Source organism: Bipolaris zeicola (genome assembly GCF_000523435.1).
Source record: "Bipolaris zeicola 26-R-13 unplaced genomic scaffold scaffold_34, whole genome shotgun sequence".
Taxonomy (NCBI): Eukaryota; Fungi; Ascomycota; class Dothideomycetes; order Pleosporales; family Pleosporaceae; genus Bipolaris; species Bipolaris zeicola.
This window is the reverse complement of record NW_006912083.1, coordinates 129707-147339: the sequence shown is the minus strand read 5'-3', so window position 1 is coordinate 147339 and position 17633 is coordinate 129707. Positions and strand designations below refer to the sequence as shown.

The 17633-nt window shown below is 50.0% G+C and overlaps 7 protein-coding genes across 7 annotated transcripts; 3 read left to right on the top strand and 4 right to left on the bottom strand.

Moving 5' to 3' along the window:
• Nucleotides 1-106: 106 nt before the first annotated feature.
• On the bottom strand, nt 107-2242 carry COCCADRAFT_90162 (uncharacterized protein; the record flags this gene model as incomplete). Its single annotated transcript, XM_007711829.1, has 3 exons — nt 107-148; nt 201-2040; nt 2160-2242. The coding sequence occupies 3 exons, from the start codon at nt 2240-2242 to the stop codon at nt 107-109; spliced, it is 1965 nt and encodes a 654-aa protein (XP_007710019.1).
• Nucleotides 2243-2502: 260 nt separating this feature from the next.
• Nucleotides 2503-3273, bottom strand: COCCADRAFT_34843 (uncharacterized protein; the record flags this gene model as incomplete). Its single annotated transcript, XM_007711803.1, has 1 exon — nt 2503-3273. One exon carries the CDS (start codon nt 3271-3273, stop codon nt 2503-2505), a length of 771 nt encoding a protein of 256 aa, XP_007709993.1.
• A 609-nt stretch (nt 3274-3882) lies between these two features.
• COCCADRAFT_90086 (uncharacterized protein) lies at nt 3883-5521 on the top strand (the record flags this gene model as incomplete). Its single annotated transcript, XM_007711828.1, has 5 exons — nt 3883-3954; nt 4006-4141; nt 4205-4388; nt 4440-5245; nt 5304-5521. The coding sequence occupies 5 exons, from the start codon at nt 3883-3885 to the stop codon at nt 5519-5521; spliced, it is 1416 nt and encodes a 471-aa protein (XP_007710018.1).
• Nucleotides 5522-5960: 439 nt separating this feature from the next.
• Nucleotides 5961-7820, bottom strand: COCCADRAFT_24404 (uncharacterized protein; the record flags this gene model as incomplete). The annotated part of the gene is made up of 1 exon (XM_007711792.1): nt 5961-7820. The coding sequence occupies one exon, from the start codon at nt 7818-7820 to the stop codon at nt 5961-5963; it is 1860 nt and encodes a 619-aa protein (XP_007709982.1).
• A 1293-nt stretch (nt 7821-9113) lies between these two features.
• On the top strand, nt 9114-10122 carry COCCADRAFT_90057 (uncharacterized protein; the record flags this gene model as incomplete). The annotated part of the gene is made up of 2 exons (XM_007711827.1): nt 9114-9574; nt 9630-10122. The coding sequence occupies 2 exons, from the start codon at nt 9114-9116 to the stop codon at nt 10120-10122; spliced, it is 954 nt and encodes a 317-aa protein (XP_007710017.1).
• Nucleotides 10123-11188: 1066 nt separating this feature from the next.
• Nucleotides 11189-11654, top strand: COCCADRAFT_24402 (uncharacterized protein; the record flags this gene model as incomplete). Its single annotated transcript, XM_007711791.1, has 2 exons — nt 11189-11449; nt 11508-11654. 2 exons carry the CDS (start codon nt 11189-11191, stop codon nt 11652-11654), a joined length of 408 nt encoding a protein of 135 aa, XP_007709981.1.
• A 1459-nt stretch (nt 11655-13113) lies between these two features.
• On the bottom strand, nt 13114-15624 carry COCCADRAFT_90079 (glycoside hydrolase family 3 protein; the record flags this gene model as incomplete). The annotated part of the gene is made up of 2 exons (XM_007711826.1): nt 13114-15395; nt 15453-15624. The coding sequence occupies 2 exons, from the start codon at nt 15622-15624 to the stop codon at nt 13114-13116; spliced, it is 2454 nt and encodes an 817-aa protein (XP_007710016.1).
• Between the last annotated feature and the right edge of the window lie 2009 nt (nt 15625-17633).

The following is a 17633-nucleotide window of genomic DNA, read 5'->3' as shown; positions in this document are numbered from 1 at the left end:
GCTTTTGCAGACAACGACTTGGTATCTAATGCATCCTGAACGCCCGCCATTATTTTTCCCAGCCTGCAAACCAATAATGCAACAACGCTGAACATTGCAAGTCTGCTTATCGGTGGCTGGTCTTTCCAATACCACGCTTGCCGGCAGTCTAGACTGTTGTTAGTAGATGCTCTTGTACTCTCAGATAAATCACAACTTACCAAGTGCTTGATCAGAGAGCCAGTCTGGTGCCTGTCGGCCTCACCCTGTCTGGCCATCCTGTTCATCTTCTTCTGTGACAACTTGGCCAGCTTCTCCGCCTTTGAAGCAGCCTCGGCATCCGTAACACCGTCGTTCCTCCTGTTGGTACTCTGGCTGCGACCACGGCTCTTCGCACGCTCAAGCGCAGACTTGGGTGTATCGATATCCATGGCATCACCGGGAGCCTCTGATCGTGAACGAGCCAAGCTGCGTCCTCGTGCTTCTGCTTGAGCCGTTGCACGCTCGACAACCTTTGTAGTGTCGTATCCAAGACTCTCGAGATGCGATTCCATTTGCGACATTTGCTTCGCCTTCTTTGTCCTGGGAATAATAGCCCTGTTCTTCAAACTCTTGCGCATCTTGGCTTCGTTCCTAATGAGTTGCCGCTTCTCGCGGATCAGCTCTGCCTTGTACCGGAAGTCTGCCTCCTCTGCGTCTTCAAGATCGTCGTCCGAGTCGTAGAAACCCTCCTCCTCCAACTTTTCTTCTTCAGCCTCGAGCGCGGCAAGCTTAGCCTCAATGTCAGGGTCGATGAAGTCGTAGACGTTCTGGCCCTTGAACACCTCGGGAATACGGTCATGTTTCCATTCATCATTCTCAAGAAGATAGTTCTTGCGAAGATCAATGTTGTACACACCAGCTCCGCCATTCTCCTCTTCCAAATCACGTTCTAGGATTGGCCTATCAGGGTCATCCTTGTCGTACTTCTTCTTGTTGAGTGCTGCATCTGGGATAAAGGTCTCGCGTGTTACACCACCCAATGGCTGAGCAACGTGGATTCGGCGCAACAGTTCACCAAGACGGCCAGATGGCTCACCAGCACTGTTAGTTCCAGCCTTGAGCTTCTCTGCGTTACGAGCAGCAATCAAACGATCGCAGACTGCGTTTCGCACAGCCATGACACCCTCAGTAGTACTGCAAGAAAGCTCCAGCATCTCTACCTCACCCGACTTGAGCATGCCCTGTAGTTGAGCCTGTGTTTCGGCATCAAGCTGGTCGGGACGCATAAGATCGATCTTGTTGATGACAATGGAGATGAGTTTGTTCGCGAACAGAGGCTTGATGTTGTTGAAGAGGGCGATTTGCGAAGCAACCGAGTAACCACACTGCTCACTGAGATCCATAAAGTAGAGAATGTGGGCGCGGAGATGAGCAATGGCGCAGATGGACTGATGTTCGATAGTGTTCATCTCCTCGAGCGCATGGTCCAGAATACCAGGAGTGTCAACCGCTTGGAAGCGAAGCATCTTGTAGTCGAAATGACCGACATACAAGCTCTTGGTAGTGAAAGCATATGGCTGGACCTCGACATCGGCCCTAGAAATGGACTTCAAGAAGGACGACTTGCCGACGTTGGGGAATCCAGAAATGACGAGTGTACGGGTGTTGGGGTCGATCGAGGGAAGACGACCCAAATGCTGCCTAACTTGTTCGAGGTAGACAAGAGGATCCTTCAATCGCTTGCAGATTGTGGCCATACGACCAAGCGCAGCCCGCTTAAGCTGCTTGCACTGGAAAAGAGACTGGCCGTATTTGAGAAGACGCACATAGTCACGCGCAACCGTCTCAATTAACGACTTTGCAGTCGAGAGCTGACCAAGAGCAATGCGGAAGTGATCCGCATCGTAGAGGGTGTTCAAGAGATCGCGGTGGAACGGGTGGATGTCCGCCAGGCGCGGAAATGCGTCGATGGTGGTGGTGAGGCGCTCGACGAATGTCTCGGATGTGAATTTGACCTTTCGTGTATAGAAGGCTCGAATTCTGCTAATCTTGAAACCCGCACGGATCTGAGTGGGCAGTCTAAGGAAATTTTCGTCAGCTGTCTGCTCTTCGGTGTAGTATGTAGCTGGCGCCTTGAAAGCGCAAATCTCGGCGCACGGGTGTGGTTTGCGCAGATGCAGATGGGATGGGTAACCTACCTCCTCTGGGTCCTGGACAGTACAATGTCCAGGAACTCCTGGCTCGTAGGCACGGCGGGAATGTCCTTCCACTGGGTCTTCATTTTGGCGACTGCGGGTTTGTTGGGGTTGTGGACGCGGTCTGCGCTTCGAGAGGGAAGGGCTGGCAAAAAGTTCGAGGCGCTACCTATCGATACCAAAAAATATTCCCCACCGCCAAGCGGCAGTTCGCCTCATGTGCGCTAGTGCCGCATTCAGACACCCACCAACCATTGCGGCCCTAGGGACCCTGATTGTCGTGTCGGACATGCAAGCATTATGTGTAATGATATGTACATTGGAACTCAATTTGTTTTCTCCTTGTTCAGCCCAAGATTTGAAAATGAGCATCTACAGGGTTCTTCCCATTGATGGCCAGAACATCTTGAGGACATGCACTCATCACCACAACTACATCCCGCAGCGCCTCCAAAACTACGTAATCGCCTGGCTTTGTCTTTGGCTCTTCAAAGCTCACGCCCCGCTTGGCACCCTCACCCTCCTTTGTGATGGGAATGTTCATGAACAAGTTGAAAGGATCAGGCACCCTGCTTCCCAACTTCCCCTGCAACATTTCCAGGCCCTTTTTCTCTTCACCTGAAAGAGATGATGAGGTAGAAAGAGAGTACAGGGAGTCCCAGAAGTTGTCTGTACAGCTTTCATGGTATTCATTGACACCCAGCTCGCTGTACCGCCACCTATCGCACGCCGCAATCAAAGTATCATGTACACCAGGGCTTGTGTCCTCTACCAGTTTTACCATTGGCGCCCTTTTTTGACTGACCATCACATCACCCACTTCAGGTGTAACTTTTAGCAACGTTGCGCGGCAGTGGCACATAGACATGTATTCAGGCGCACTGGCGGCGGCATTGGCAACGGGTGAGTATTTGGTCGGTGAGTCGGCGGTTGCGTTTGGGTAAAGTGCTGCTTCGACCTTGGAAGACGCGGTCGTGAGGGCTGAAGAGGGAAGCGCGAGTGCCCAGGTATCGACTACTTGGTTTCCGTGGGTATTGGTTATCTTAATCTTCTTGCCGGCTTTGACTACCGTTGCTGCTCCACGGCGGGCGGGGACGGTCTGGATTGGAGGAGACATAGCAGATACTTGACTTGTAGTTCCTGAAATCGACTGATCTTGGACGAGGACTTTGGGAAGTTAGATAGGAGTAGGGGACCGTAGCATGCCAATGCCTGAGATATATGTTCACGTCTACCCCACTTGTGTTGCCATATCATATGCCGTGGGACGGGAAGATAGGAAGATAGGTTGCGGGGCTGCAATCCTGCACTGAACATATCAGTTCAAGATAGGCGGATTTGTCACAGCCTCAAGCAAGATTGACTATTCTGCGTATTGATACCATTTTGCGGGAAGCGCGCGTATCCAGCAGAAGTATACTATGAGGTTACTATCGGAGATGCGGCAAGGTGCCCAGTGTCTTGGTCAGCGCAGAGATGATTCTGGTATACATAGCAGACAAGTGATCGTCGAAAGGCAGTATTACTGGGGTTTGCGGTGTGTTGAACAAGGTGTAGTACTAGGTCGTGGCTTGAAAGGTACCCAAATCATCACGTGTCAGGAATGTGGCCTGGGGCATCCTTCGAACGGCCACCCTAGCATTCCCGAGCGCCGCAACCCAATTTATCCCCACCACAGCTCGACTCCTTTACCGCCAACCTAAATCGTTTCTGCCCAGTATTCACCATGGCTGCCCTCGCGACTAAAACACAGTCGCAAAACATCTTTACCAAATTGAAGTCAAAGCCCGCCAACAAAGTACGTATTCACACCAGTCAGCGCTTCCAACGACTCCTAATCCATGTCTAGATATGCTTCGACTGCGGCGCAAAGAACCCAACATGGAGCTCTGTGCCCTTTGGCATTTACCTCTGCCTCGACTGTTCGTCTAACCACCGTAACATGGGTGTCCATATCTCGTTCGTTCGTTCCACCAACCTCGACAGTACGTCTTCCCCTGGGCCCTGCGGGCGCTTGAAGCAAGGATATATATATTGATCAAGGACAGTCTGGCAATGGGATCAACTGCGAATCATGAAGGTCGGCGGAAACGAGAGCGCGACCAAGTATTTTCAATCGCACGGAGGTTCCGCTGCGCTCGCGAGCAAAGATCACAAAGCCAAATATACTAGCAATGCCGCCAACAAGTACAAGGAGGAGCTGGCTCGACGCTGCGCTGCAGACGCCAAATTGTAAGTCTACATCGAATTGTACAGTGGCATAAACTAACTATCTTGTGCCAGGTATCCTAACGAAGTTGTAATCACCGATGTCGTCGAACCCGGTAGCGACGGAACCAACACCCCAGCCGGTGAAGACGATGACTTCTTTTCCTCTTGGGATAAGCCGACAATCAAGCGTCCCTCAAATCCACCCTCGCGTACCGGTACACCCAAGGCTGCATCGCCTTTCCTCAAGCCTGGCGCCAACGGCACAGATCGCCCGAAATCGCCCCTCGCTGGCAGCTCCGAAACCACTACGCCAGCAGCGAAGCCTGCCGCAGTACGAAAGACCACCGGGGGTGCTGCACCAAAGAAGAATATTTTGGGTGCAAAGAAGAAGGGTCTTGGCGCAAAGAAGGTGGTCGCTGCCGATGGTGGACTCGACTTTGAAGAGGCGGAGCGAAAGGCTCGTGAGGAGGCAGAGCGCATCGAGAAGCTGGGCTACGACCCTGACGCTGAGGCCGCAGAGGTCGCTGCAGCCACCAAGTCTAAGGGTTCCGAAGCATCTATCATCGCACCTACTCCCGTATCACCACCGCATGGTGGATTCGGCTCGACCTCCAAGCCTGAGCGCTCAAGTCAGGATATGGAACGGCTAGGTATGGGCGTTCAGCGTCTAGGATTCGGACAAGTAGGCGCTGCGAAGAAGCCTGTTGCCCAGAAGAAGATGGGAGGTTTCGGCAGCGTAGGAAAGCCCGCTCAAGATGATGATGAGAAGTATGCACGGGAGAAATTTGGTACACAGAAGGGTATCTCAAGTGACGAATTCTTTGGCCGCAATGCGTACGATCCTTCAGCCACTGCACAAGCGAAGGAGAGGTTACAAGGTAAGAGCAGTTTTACGATATTGAATATTGTGATTCTGTTTTCTAACTCATCTTACAGGCTTCGAAGGCGCGAGCGCGATTTCATCCAACGCATACTTTGGTCGCCCTGAGGACGATGCTGCAGAGGAGGACTATGGTGATCTGGAGACTGCCGCCAAGGACTTTGTCCGCAAGTTTGGTCTGACCGCTGGTGATGACCTCGAAAACCTGACCAACATGCTCGGCGAAGGTGCGACAAGGTTGCAAGGAGCCGTCCGGAACTACCTCAACTCGTAGAATAGGCGTTGAAAAGGGTTGGTTGGGGCGTTCTCAGTGGGTGTTCGAGGAGTCAGGTGGACACATTCGATACCATACAGATCACGCACATTGTATGGCAGCAGCAACATAGTCTCGGCGCATGATGCATAGGAAGATGGGTCCTGGGAGAGGCGAAAACCATGAGTTGGCGGGGTTTACTTGGATTCGATTGTGTACGTATTGATCTTTTCCGCGTTGAAGATGGTGACCGGGGGTATGGTCCAAGTGGTGTTTTGGGAGTACACATAAAGTAACGTTGGAAATCTTGATTGGAAATCTGAATAATCTTGACCATTCCCTTTCTTCATTAACACCAAAAAACGACAATGCAGAAAAGCAAACTGTATCGCAGTGTAGTATATCCTTTGACTCCACGTCTCCAGCTAAAATGAAATGAACAAAATGAAACGAAATGCAATCAATCATCCCTATCCCCCCACACATCCGCCTCCTCCCTAGCTACAGCATCCAAATCAATAAACACCCCCTTCCCACTTTCCTTTCCTGCCCCTCCATCTTCCTCATCACTACTACTCTCACGTCCCTGTCTCGCCTCCTCCCGACTCATAGAACCCCACCCCGCATCTTCATCCTCCTCGTCGTCTTTCGCAAAACCAGGGGATACTGGGACGAAGTCGTCCATTAAGTTACTCGGCAGACCGGCTGGCACGGGGCGTTTAGAAGTGGAAGTGGGTGGGGAGGGTGTTAGGGGCATCATTGCCATTTCTGGGGGTTGGGACAGGTGGGGCTCTGTAAGGCTGTCGCGGTTAGGTGGTGGTGTTGAAACGCGGGGTTGACGGGGTTGTGGGAGGTCGGGTTTCGGGATGCTGGACATCTCGGGTTGGGAGTCTTTTCCGTGCTTGGATGATGGGCGGTGTTCTTGTTGTGAGCTGGATGGGACGGCGGCGGACTGTGTGTCGATGCTTTGGGTTGCGGGAAGTTTGGCGTGATGCTCCTGCTGGTGCTGTTGAGAGAAGGGGAAGATGGAGAAGAGGCTGGAGCTGAGGCTGTGGCGGTTTGGTGCGTTGGGTCTTTGTTCCTTTTTCAGTTCTTCTTGTCGTGGGTTTGACGCTGTTGGAGGCGGTGCGGAGACGGAATGGGAGTGTGAAGGAACTCTTCGGATGGCGGCAGGGCTGGGGGGTTTGGCGATGGTGGTCTCTGGTAAGGATGCCTCACACATTTCACAGGCTTGGAGGCTGGGATCGTTGAGGAATGTGCAGCGTGGGCATTGCTTCTTGAGCTCTGGTGTTGATGGGCGTGGCGGCTCCGGGTTCTGGCCTGCTCGCTGTGGTCGAGGTGGTTGAGGCGGTGCTGCTGGCTCAGATTCGGTAGGCATCTGGTATCCTGGACTATATCTTTGACTGGATCTCGAATTGGATAGCACTGTGTCTCGTCTCTTGTTCCTGGAAGAAGCATCTCCACTTGCTACAGGGCCTGGGTTGGGATCAATGGAGACCACAACCTGCACATCTCTCTTTGTCCCACACTTCATGCACTGACACTGCCGCGTCACAGTCTTTGTATACGTATCAGTAACCTCAGAAGGCGCGTTGAATCTGATTTCGAACTTCCCGGGCTCTCCGAAACCCGCAGCACCCTGATCCTGCCTCTGCAAGTTCTTCGCATTTGAGTAGCCTGCTCCTTTTGCGACAATGGGGATAATTGGATCCACACTTCCGAATACCAAATGGTCTACAAATGGCAGAAGCATCAAGGTTCCGCTGCTCTTGATATGGCGATCGACTTCTTCGCGCACTTTGAAATCGTCCAACGAGTGCAGAACCCGGAAATACTTGGTGAACATATCGCCATACCATTGTCGAACCTGAACACCTTGCTGCAATAACTCTTTTGCGATAGTTCGTGGCGCAGGGCTGGGCCAAAGTGCATCGATTAGGTGTTTCTCCTTCAAGGCCTTGCGGACCATCAAATCCAGCCTAGCACATTCGTACAGTTTCTTCTCCAATCTCTCATGCAACTCATATTTGGCGAACCTAATCACCAAGCCTCTCACGAATCCGGCATCGAGATTCCATTTTCGTGTAAAGTAGTCCAGTGACTCGAGATCTTTCTGTGCCTGTGCATTGGCAGGCCGGACCATAAGTGGGGCGAGCTCATGTCCCATAGATATCCATCGGTCGGGTTGGTGCGGGAGGGCGGTTGCTGTGGACCAGAAAGATCGGATGGGGTAGTATTCAGCTTTGAAATAGTTGAAGATGAAGTCTAGAAAGTCCGATTCTGTAAGCGGCAATGCTGCATGGCCACGGGGAAAGTCCATCGTGGAGGTTGGCAGGCCGGCTGGTGGCGAGAGCCCGAATGTGTGTGACGGGTATCGAGGTCACGCGTTTGGAGCTTCCAGCACTGTAGCTTTTTGGAAGCGCTTTGTAAGAGTAATAAATTTAATTCAGAATATTAGCATGAGTGTGTATAGGGTTCTGGTTGCAGTTCTGGCGGACCACACGATGTGAGTAATGTTGCTGCCTGGGTAGAATAGAGAAGGAAACACGTACAGTAGCCACACAAGTTAAGAAGAGTGACGGTGCTGATTTACAGCTGCGCCACAGCATGTGACGATGTTATATGCGCTAGATGTGCTGCAGAAAGCTTCGGTGCATATCATGCTCTTGTGATGTGTTTCCTGAGGCGTACGTCATTGCTGTGGCGGTGGCGGTGCCCGACTCTTCATCCGCACTAGGCGCGCCTGGTTCTCGAAGCTCGACAGCTTTCACAGCCAGTCAAGACCTGGAAGTTTAATATTGCGATAACAGTTTTCCCACATGGCGTTTTTCTATGAGTGGGCTATTTAATGGCGTGCTGAATGCTCATCATGTGTGCGTGGAAATACAGGATAGGTATAGACAGGGCTCATCATATCTGAGCGTTCGTTACGAACGGGAGATAGACCTATATTTAACCTTCATTCAATCAATGTATGTGCTCAAAATTTATCAGAATCATCATTACTCCGGGAGAGCATGAGAGATTGCGCCATTGGACCTTTTGGCCAAGGAATTAAACGCCCATGTTGGTAGAGTCAAAGACAAGGTTGTAAAACAGAGTTTCCAGACCCATCAAATGGGATAAATTCCCGCATCCGTTCAATACTAACTCCATGTGGATGTGGCAGCATGGTGGCTTGACGAAGATGTGTGCAAGGGCAACTGGGATTAAGGGGTCAGCAAGGGATTGCTCAATCGGGGCTTATCTCACAGATATGTGTTCTCGATGAGCCTATCATGATTTCTCCTAGGAGTAAAAGCATTGAATTTTGGCTATTGATCTCGCCTATTTCTGAGATACAAGCGTTCACCGGAAATGTCCCGCCTTTCCGCAACGTGGAGAATGCAGGAATCAGACCATGAGATCTCGGCAACAACCCCACGCCGCATTGCTGCAAGTAAGTCGGTATCTGCAGATCTTGCACAGACGTACAAATGACGGAAACAGTTCTTAGTGGAGCTGGCGGCGGTAACCATCGTCCTTAAACTTGGCTTGGTCCATCAGTTCGGTTACGCAATTCTCTAGTTGTCCCTAATACCGATCTCAACCACTATCTTGGAGCTCGTGCAGTATGGCATCTTTGGAGACTTCATCAAAAGCTTCGTCTAAAGCTTCTTATAAATCTCCGTCTAAATCTCGTATCAAAATTTTTCCCAAAGAGTCTCACAAAAGGTCGCCGAGGTCATCAGAAGGTCTACAAATTGCAGAACCCGAGCCATATCCTGAAGCTGTCAATCGATACTCCCCGAATCGGGATACCAAACTGCCACAGCTACACGACCAGACAAGTCCTGATGAAGCATCAATACGCACCCGGCCATCTCAAGAGCGCGTATCCTTCCGTCCCGGACCGTACAGTGATCAATCTGGATATGGACCTACTATCGAAGTTCCGTCAGATATGATGAAGAAGTTCTTTGCTTACCGCCGGCGCAAATTCTGTTTCATTGTCATCTTCACACTGTTTATAGTCGGCACGCTCATTGGCTCCAGTATAGGAGGTGCACTATATGTGCAAGACAAAGCCGAACAGTACGTTTATTCCACTTTATACCTGGCTCATACTTTGCCGCCTAACTTCCGCTAGATCCGCCTCTGAAAGCGAAGCTACCAATAATCCAGTAGATGAAGATTCAACATCAAGCTCCACATCCGCACCAGCGGAACCTTCCACTCAAACCCAACCCTCAAGTGCAGTATATACAGCGCGCCCATTCGGCACCATCCAATCAATCAACACAACATGTCCATCTACTCTCCTCATATCCAGTCAACTCGAAGGCAAGACTTCGGAAATCAGTGGCCGCTACACCTACAGCTGCCTCGACAATACAAACATCCTCGACGAACCCAATCTCATGGCCTTTACAGCGTATACGCTTGAACAATGCGTCGATGCCTGTAGCCAATACAGTGCTATAAGCTACAGAAATGAAACGTGCAAGGCGGTTGTGATCAGTTCGCAGTTTCGCGAAAAGTACGAAACGGGATATGGGGCGAATTGCTGGTTGAAGGGTTCGGCGGACAATGCTAGTACGGGGAAATCGGGATACACGGCGGCAGTCTTACGTGAGGGGTGAATGAATATCTAAATCACCGTGAGGAGATAGGTTTAGTAGTGCTGTATACGTCTTGATTATTAACCGTAAGAGACGCACCTCTGATGTTCTATTTACTTTTACTAGTCAGAGCGCTAATATAAACGCAGTACAGTATTTAAATCTTTTAAGTGGATCTAAGATCTAGAGATCGCCTAAAGTCGATAAGTGGAGAAGAGCGCTGTTCTCAGAGTTCAGCGAAGATCTTGATAACTTACATCCAATAGTATTTTCTAGATAGAATCATGCATATCTGTGCTTTCCACTCCTAAGAAATCACATCTCTAGCGATAGCCTGCAAGAAGGATACAAAGATGTCTTGTAATAATAGCTTATGTTTAAGGGCTCTATAGCCTTATTTTAGACGAGCGGCTATATTTATTAGGTTCAAACTAACCCTAACCGAACTCTACGAACACGCCGCGTAGTTATTCTGTAAACCAGTACGCGGGTTCGTTTCCCTTACCCCATTATAAGTGCAACCATTTCGGTTAACGTTGCATGATCGGGACTGAATAGGACTGTGAGAACGAAGTTCAGGTAGCAGAAAGTTTAGAAGCGCATTACGTACCGAGCCGCACTCCTGGCCACATAATGGCTGCCCTCTATCACCCCTGAAGGTACAACAAATTCCACTTTGGCCACTTGCAGGTAAGCATTGCTTTACTTGCGTTAGCGAGGTATGTTCATTCAATCAAAGTAAGCAATACAAACATCGCGGCCTAATACCACAGCGCCTAGACTAAAGAGTACTCTATTACTCTATTCTGCTAAGAGACACAGATCACAGAGTAGGTCACGTGATCGGTACTTCGGGTATCGTGTGTCTGTAGGATTGCGACACGGTCGCAATCAGTTTACTGATACCAGGCCCAAGCCTGTAAGCAGTTTCCAGGACCGTAACAGTACTATTTTAGCGCTCTTTAAATTAATTTATAGAAGCTGCCTATCGGCCCTAGATATCTTATTATGCCGTAGTTAAGCTTAATAGTATAAGCTGAGTCTAATCAAAAAAAGTATAAGATCTCCTGACAGCAAGTGGCCTGGCATGAATGGGTCTGTCTTATCTATTCAAACTGTCGAACTCTTGCTGTTTGTTAGAGACACAGTCTATATCAACAACTTCAACGATTACCAGCTCTCCTACAAGACCTTATTGACCATACCTCAAGCCAATATGAAGTGGAGAATAATTGTTCTTGCAGCAATTACGACCCTGTATTCACCTGTCAACGCACACAGTTATGCCTGCATCATTACAGGTGAATCTGGTGATGATAACTGCCCACAAGGCTCGTGGAAGGCCTGTGTATGCACAAACCTATCTCAGACACTTCCACTACGCATTTCTATTAACATAAATCTAGATTTTTAGACCAAATGCTGGGACAGGAAAGAAAAATAAATGTCCTAACAATTACCCTTACGAAAGGCACTGGACGGGCACATGGATTGACTATAATGCTGCCTGCGGCTTCGATAAACAAGGGGGATATGGTTGTGTATGGAAATGACTATTATCGTATCGTCCTTCTAGAAAATACTTTTATACTAGATATTAGGAATTAGGAGGTTAGCAATACAGCGAAGCTATGTATGTTAGAACTTATAATATAAGCAGATCAGGCGTGACTAGGCAGTGAGCTGCTACTGTAAGTCCTGGGCTTCGCCCGTCTACATGCTCCAAGGGAGGTCTTAAGCAAGGACGTTAAATAATCACATATAACTATATATAGTTACATATATATATATATACCGTAAGGGGCTGCGCTCTATAGAGAACATACTTAGTACATAAGAGATTGCATTTAATAGAGCTAACTACTACTACTTATAAGATGTTTTTTTATCGTTAGAGAAAGGCTATGCCAATTGTCTAAGCGCGTTGCCTAAGCGCCGCTTGGTGGTGAGCAGACTCTATGTGCTCTAGAGCACCTAGAGACTGTGAGCGACCCAAGATCCTATCGAGGAGCTACTAGAAGAGCGTCTAGCCTATTACATACATATGTATATATAGTCTTTTATATCAACTCTAAATCTGTTTTTAATATTCACTTTTAGTGGATTAAAGTATAGTCTACTGTTTTTATTTGAGATAGTTAATCTACCATACTATACGATAAAAAAAAAGAAAAAGATAAGCGGTTACTGGAAAACAGTAAAAAAGAGGAATTTCCGACACCGGGAATCGAACCTAAAGCCTAATTAGAATGTGTGATGTGGAGTAAGTTGTTGTGATTGAACGTACCCGGGCCTTGCCGGCACTTGAACAGTGAACTGACTCTTGCAATGAGAGCGGCAAATCCTAGCCACTAGACCATATCGGACATTGATGGAATCTTGAATTTCAAGAGCTTTCATAACATTAGTATTGTGAGAAAACTCAGCGAAAATGGTGCATCACCAATGGAGGTGGGAATTGGCTGTCAGTGTTATCGAAAGTGAAATTTTCGGGGATTTTTTGAACCATGAGAGTGGGCTGCAACAAAGCCACTGACGCGATATCGCAGACTAACCCCACTTTTGGAAAATCTCGAACAACTAACCTGCAACACAGCATTGCGGCTAGGTATAGAAAGTTTTTGATCATTATTTGAGTCGTATTTGTGTAGTTTGAGGGACATTTATTTAATTCGCAGGTTGGCTCTATGATGCTGCTCATGCGGTATTTCATCCTGCATAGCCGATATGTAACTTGGATGCCCTCGGTAAAGTTCTGGTAATACATATTTCGTACTAGTATGAGTAGTAAATTGATTTGTCAATTGCAGAATACTCAGCTTGTTCCATGAAGTCTATAGACATTTACCAAAGAGCATATTTGGACCATTATTCACCAAATCTTTAATCACAAATCTTACCAGCATCACAGTCAAAACATCCAGTTCAAATCTCTTCAAAATAATAGAAATTAATAATCTATTCATATACTCATAATCACATGAAAACCCGTTTTTCCCAGGCTACCTTCCTCTACTGTCCAACAACAGTAAAGCTATCATGAACCTTCAGGTCACGGCTGCTAAGTCCAACCCAGATGTTGAACTCGCCCTCAGGGATAACCCACTGCTGGCTAACAACATCCCAGTAGCTCAGATCCCTGCGCATAAGCTCGAAGCTAACGCTCTGGGTCTCGCCCTCCTCAAGGTAGACCTTCTCGAAGCCGCGGAGCTGGCGCACAGGGGTGCCGGCAGGGGCGGAAGAAGGCAGACCGACGTACAGCTGGGGCACAGCAGCACCGGCGACGTCACCGGTGTTGGCGACGGAGACGGTGACGTTGTAGATGGCCTCCCAGAGAGCGGGGTTGCCGCCGGGCTGGATGGGGAGGTTCTCGGGGTGGGAGGTGATGGCGTCCTTGAGAGGAGCAGACTTGATGTCGGAGATGGAGAAGGTGGTGTAGGAGAGACCGAAGCCGAATTCGTAGCGGACAGAGATGTTGTGCATGTCGAAGTGGCGGTAGTCAATCTCGAGCTTCTCGTCGAACCAGCTCTGCCAGTCGTTGAAGCCGTCGGTTTGGATTTCGGTGGTGGGGGGCGCGTTCCAGTCGTCACCATTCTTGGCGATGGTGTAAGGGAGGTGGCCAGAAGGGTTGAAGTCGCCGTAGAGGATGTCGACGAGGGAGTTGCCGGATTCTTCACCGGGGAAGTGAGCGGCCAGGATGGCGGTGACGTTGGGGTGGTCAGACCATGGCAGGGTGTTGACACCGGAGGAGTGGGTAACGACGACGGTGTTGTTGCAGAAAGATGCAACGGACTCGACAACTTTGTCGCCGTCCCAGTCGGATCCAAGGTGATAGCGGTCATCACCCTCCTCAGCCCAGGTCTTGAGCATGACAATGCAGACATCTGGGACATCGCGTGGGATGACGAGGGTGCTGACATTGTTGTTAATGATGTGGGTGTTGTTCAAGAAGTACTGGACAATGCCACGGTTTTCCCTGACACGCTGCTGGATAGCGGTGAGGGGCGTGATCACGTAGGTGTTCTGGCCGGTACCAGAGCCACCGCCAGCAAAGATAGCACCATACTCGTAGTTTTGCTGGTTAAGGACAGAGCTACGAGCAAGCTCACTGGCACCGTTACCGAAGATTGCGACATTGCGGGGTGCCTTGAGAGGCAGAGCACGGTCTACGTTCTTCAACAGAACGGTGCCAGCAGCACCGTGTCGACGGATCAGCTCGTTGTGGTTGCCACGAACATCACGGCTCTTCTCGCCAGTAAGGTTGAACTCGCGGGTCCAGGAACTTCGTGGAGAGAAAGTGTTGAGATCAGCAGAGGAAGGGTCAACGGACGGGAAGTCGTTGTCCTGGCCGAGCTGGAAGTAGGGAGTCATGATACGGAGGACCATGTCGTCGATGCGGGACTCGTTGACAGTGCCGTTGTTAACAGCAAGAGTGACATTGCCGCCAAAGTAAGATGGGACACCAAAGTTCAATCCGTAAGCACCAAGTCCACCAGGCATGTTCATGTCAAGACCAGCCTCGATGGAGGCAACACCCGAGTGGGTCGCACCCCAGTCAGACATGATGTATCCTTGGAAGCCCAACTCACCCTTGAGCAGACCGTTTTGTGAAGCAGAGTTCTGGCATCCGTAAGATCCATTGATTCTCTGGTACGAGCACATGACACTGGCAGCGCGGGCCTTGATAGCGTTGGCGAATGGCCACATGTAGAGCTCGTGCATGGTGCGGTCATCAATGTTGGATGAGATAGCAGCTTGCGCTTGTTCGGTGTTGTCGTCCTTGCGGTAAGTAGGATTACGCATGATTTCCTGCTCGTTACCAATCCAGTGCTTAGGGCAAGCCTGTACACCTGCATCTTGAGATGCCAGGATGGTCTTCTCCATAGCTACACCACTGAGGTAAGGGTCTGAGGAAAAGCCCTCCCAGTTACGGCCGGCATAGGCGGAACGTCCAAGTGGTCCTGCGACAGGACCCAAGAAGACATGAGCACCCTTTGCCCTGAACTCTTCGCCCATGGCGTAGCCGCGCTCATACATGAGGTCCTTGTCCCATGTAGCACCGGCGGATACACCGGCGGAGAATACGCTTGCGTAATCAGCCACGCGAATGGCAAGAGGGCCATCGTGAAGGCAAAGACCAGGGAAGCCCAGGCGGGGAATGGCAACGATGTTACCAACACAAGGGCCGGCTTGACCAGTGACCATGTCAGCCTTTTCTTCCAGAGTAAGTTGAGCCACGAAAGCCTTTGCCTTCTCAAGGCCCATCTCCCAGCCACCAGCACCAGAAATCTTCGCTGCACAAATTATTAGACATGTCCGATAATCAAACAATCATCCCTAGGAAAACTCACGTGAAGGATACACAGCCGGCGAGGAGCCATACTCGGTCAGAATGGTAGTGTTGAGCGGCTGGACGTAGCTGAAAGCGCCTTCGCCGCGACCACTACCTCCGAAGTTCTGAGCACTGACTGCAGCCAAGAGGGCAGAGCCCGAAAGCACCTTTGAGACGACAGAGGGCGCCATGATTCCAGATAGTCGAAGGTGAATCGAAAGCCTGACTACCCATGATTGCAGTTGCACTGAGGCACTTATATACCATGATTGCTCCCTCGCCCCCCGGACCAAAGTCGCCCGCGGGTACTACTTCACAGTCCGGGACTGACACGTTCAGAGGCCCACGATGCAAGCATTCTGGGGACCGAAGTTTACCCGTCCGAGCTGTGGAGTCTCCGCAAACTCGCTCCATACCATGTTCATAACAACATTGCCAATAACGACGTCATGGATTGGCTGCGGAACGACTGCCAAGATGGCGGTTCGACAGTTTTGCGCTTCGGCAGATGCATGTGGGATCCATTCGAGCAAGAATCGGAGTGCAGAGCCGCATGACTCGTGTGGATTTGCGGGGATTGTGACAATGGGGTGAATGACTCGGTCCGACCAACAAGTCTACAATCGCGTCATAGCCATGTTCTCGGTAGTCCGCTCCGAGCCGCAAGAATTGCCTGCTGGTTTCGAACCTATTTTTTTTACTACGGCGCTGGAAGACGTTTGAAACTTAGTATAGGCTTACCTACGCCATGGGAAAGCCATGATTGCCATGGTCTGTTAATATAGCAAGGCTTGCGCTCAGGATAACTCGTCTCGTACGACAACGCACCTTCTTCTCTACCCAAGGCCCCAGCTTTTCACCCACCGCCGTGGAGTGGAGCGGGGTGGAGAAATCATGCTCGTATAGCCGAGTAGAAGTCCCAACGGGCACCGCAGAATACGTGCCTTCGTCACGAGGCCTGCAGGGAAGTTGAAGAATCTTGCAAGAATCGATCCAAGCGTCGGGAAGCGTTGTGTGCTTTCGGTATGCGCTACGCTTTTCTAGGCAATGCGCCCTGCTCAAGTCCCCAGTATCCACCTTTTATCACATGGGGATCGGCTCCAGAACTCCACATAGACGCACTACTTTTGCTGGCTTCCCCGCAATAAACATGTCTTCGCCCGAAGTTGAGCCTCAGACACAGTTAGGATTGTCAGGTCGAACGTTAGTCTCAAGAAAAGTCCAAGAAGCCTTCTAGACAACGACAGAACGCATAGCTGCTGCCGAAATTCCCGCACTTGGCAACACACTTCAAGGTGAGGGGACTCCATTTGTAATTTATTGTTTTGCGGAGATGTGCTTGGAAGACGGCTGTATCGACTCGACCGGTCTGCAAGATTTGGTGGCCTGTTAAGCAGGGAAAACCCGTTACCTAACGGCTATGTGCATTGCCAGCTGGGTAACGGAGAACCAAAATTCGAAGCGCAATAGCCGCGCGCTATGTCATTCATGGGGCTCTTCTTCGGAAGCTCGATCCGAAGACAAAGGCGGGAACAAGCATCGGACTTTTGTGAGGCTTTACTCTTGGTCAATGCCAACCAATGAGGCCATGACAAGCAAGAAATGGTGCCTAACCTAAGTGTTGGCGTTCATACATACACAAACCCGCTACTAGAACTCCGGCAACCAAAGATTCAAGGGTCTAATCTACGCCGTCTCCGAACCGTCGCATCGCGACTGGTACAATTACCTCTTTGGGAATCTACCCCATCCACTTCGACCTCCATACTCTAACTCAACAAAGCTAGATTCCTAGCTCCCTCCTGTTCTCTCGGGGCCTTGACTGCCGACACCCTAAGCGCTTCAAGACTAGAGTAGACCGTCAAATAGCAAGAAAAGAGTAGTCCGGTTCAATAGATCCCGTTGTAGTCCCCACAATACCGTACGTACATGTACCCTGTTTTTCCCGACCCATCACCGATCAGCCACCAGCCACCCGACTTCCATCCGATCCTTCGACCGGCACTTCTCAACTACAACCACCAACACTAATTCAATAATCAGGCGTTCCTACCCATATTATAACCCTACCTATACCACGGCTGACATAGCTAACACAATTTTCCATGTACATCAACCGAGGAAACAAGTTGACACCAAGACTCCATAAATAATGACAGAAGTCGAACCTGATACTATCATGCTTAGATAAGATGATGTA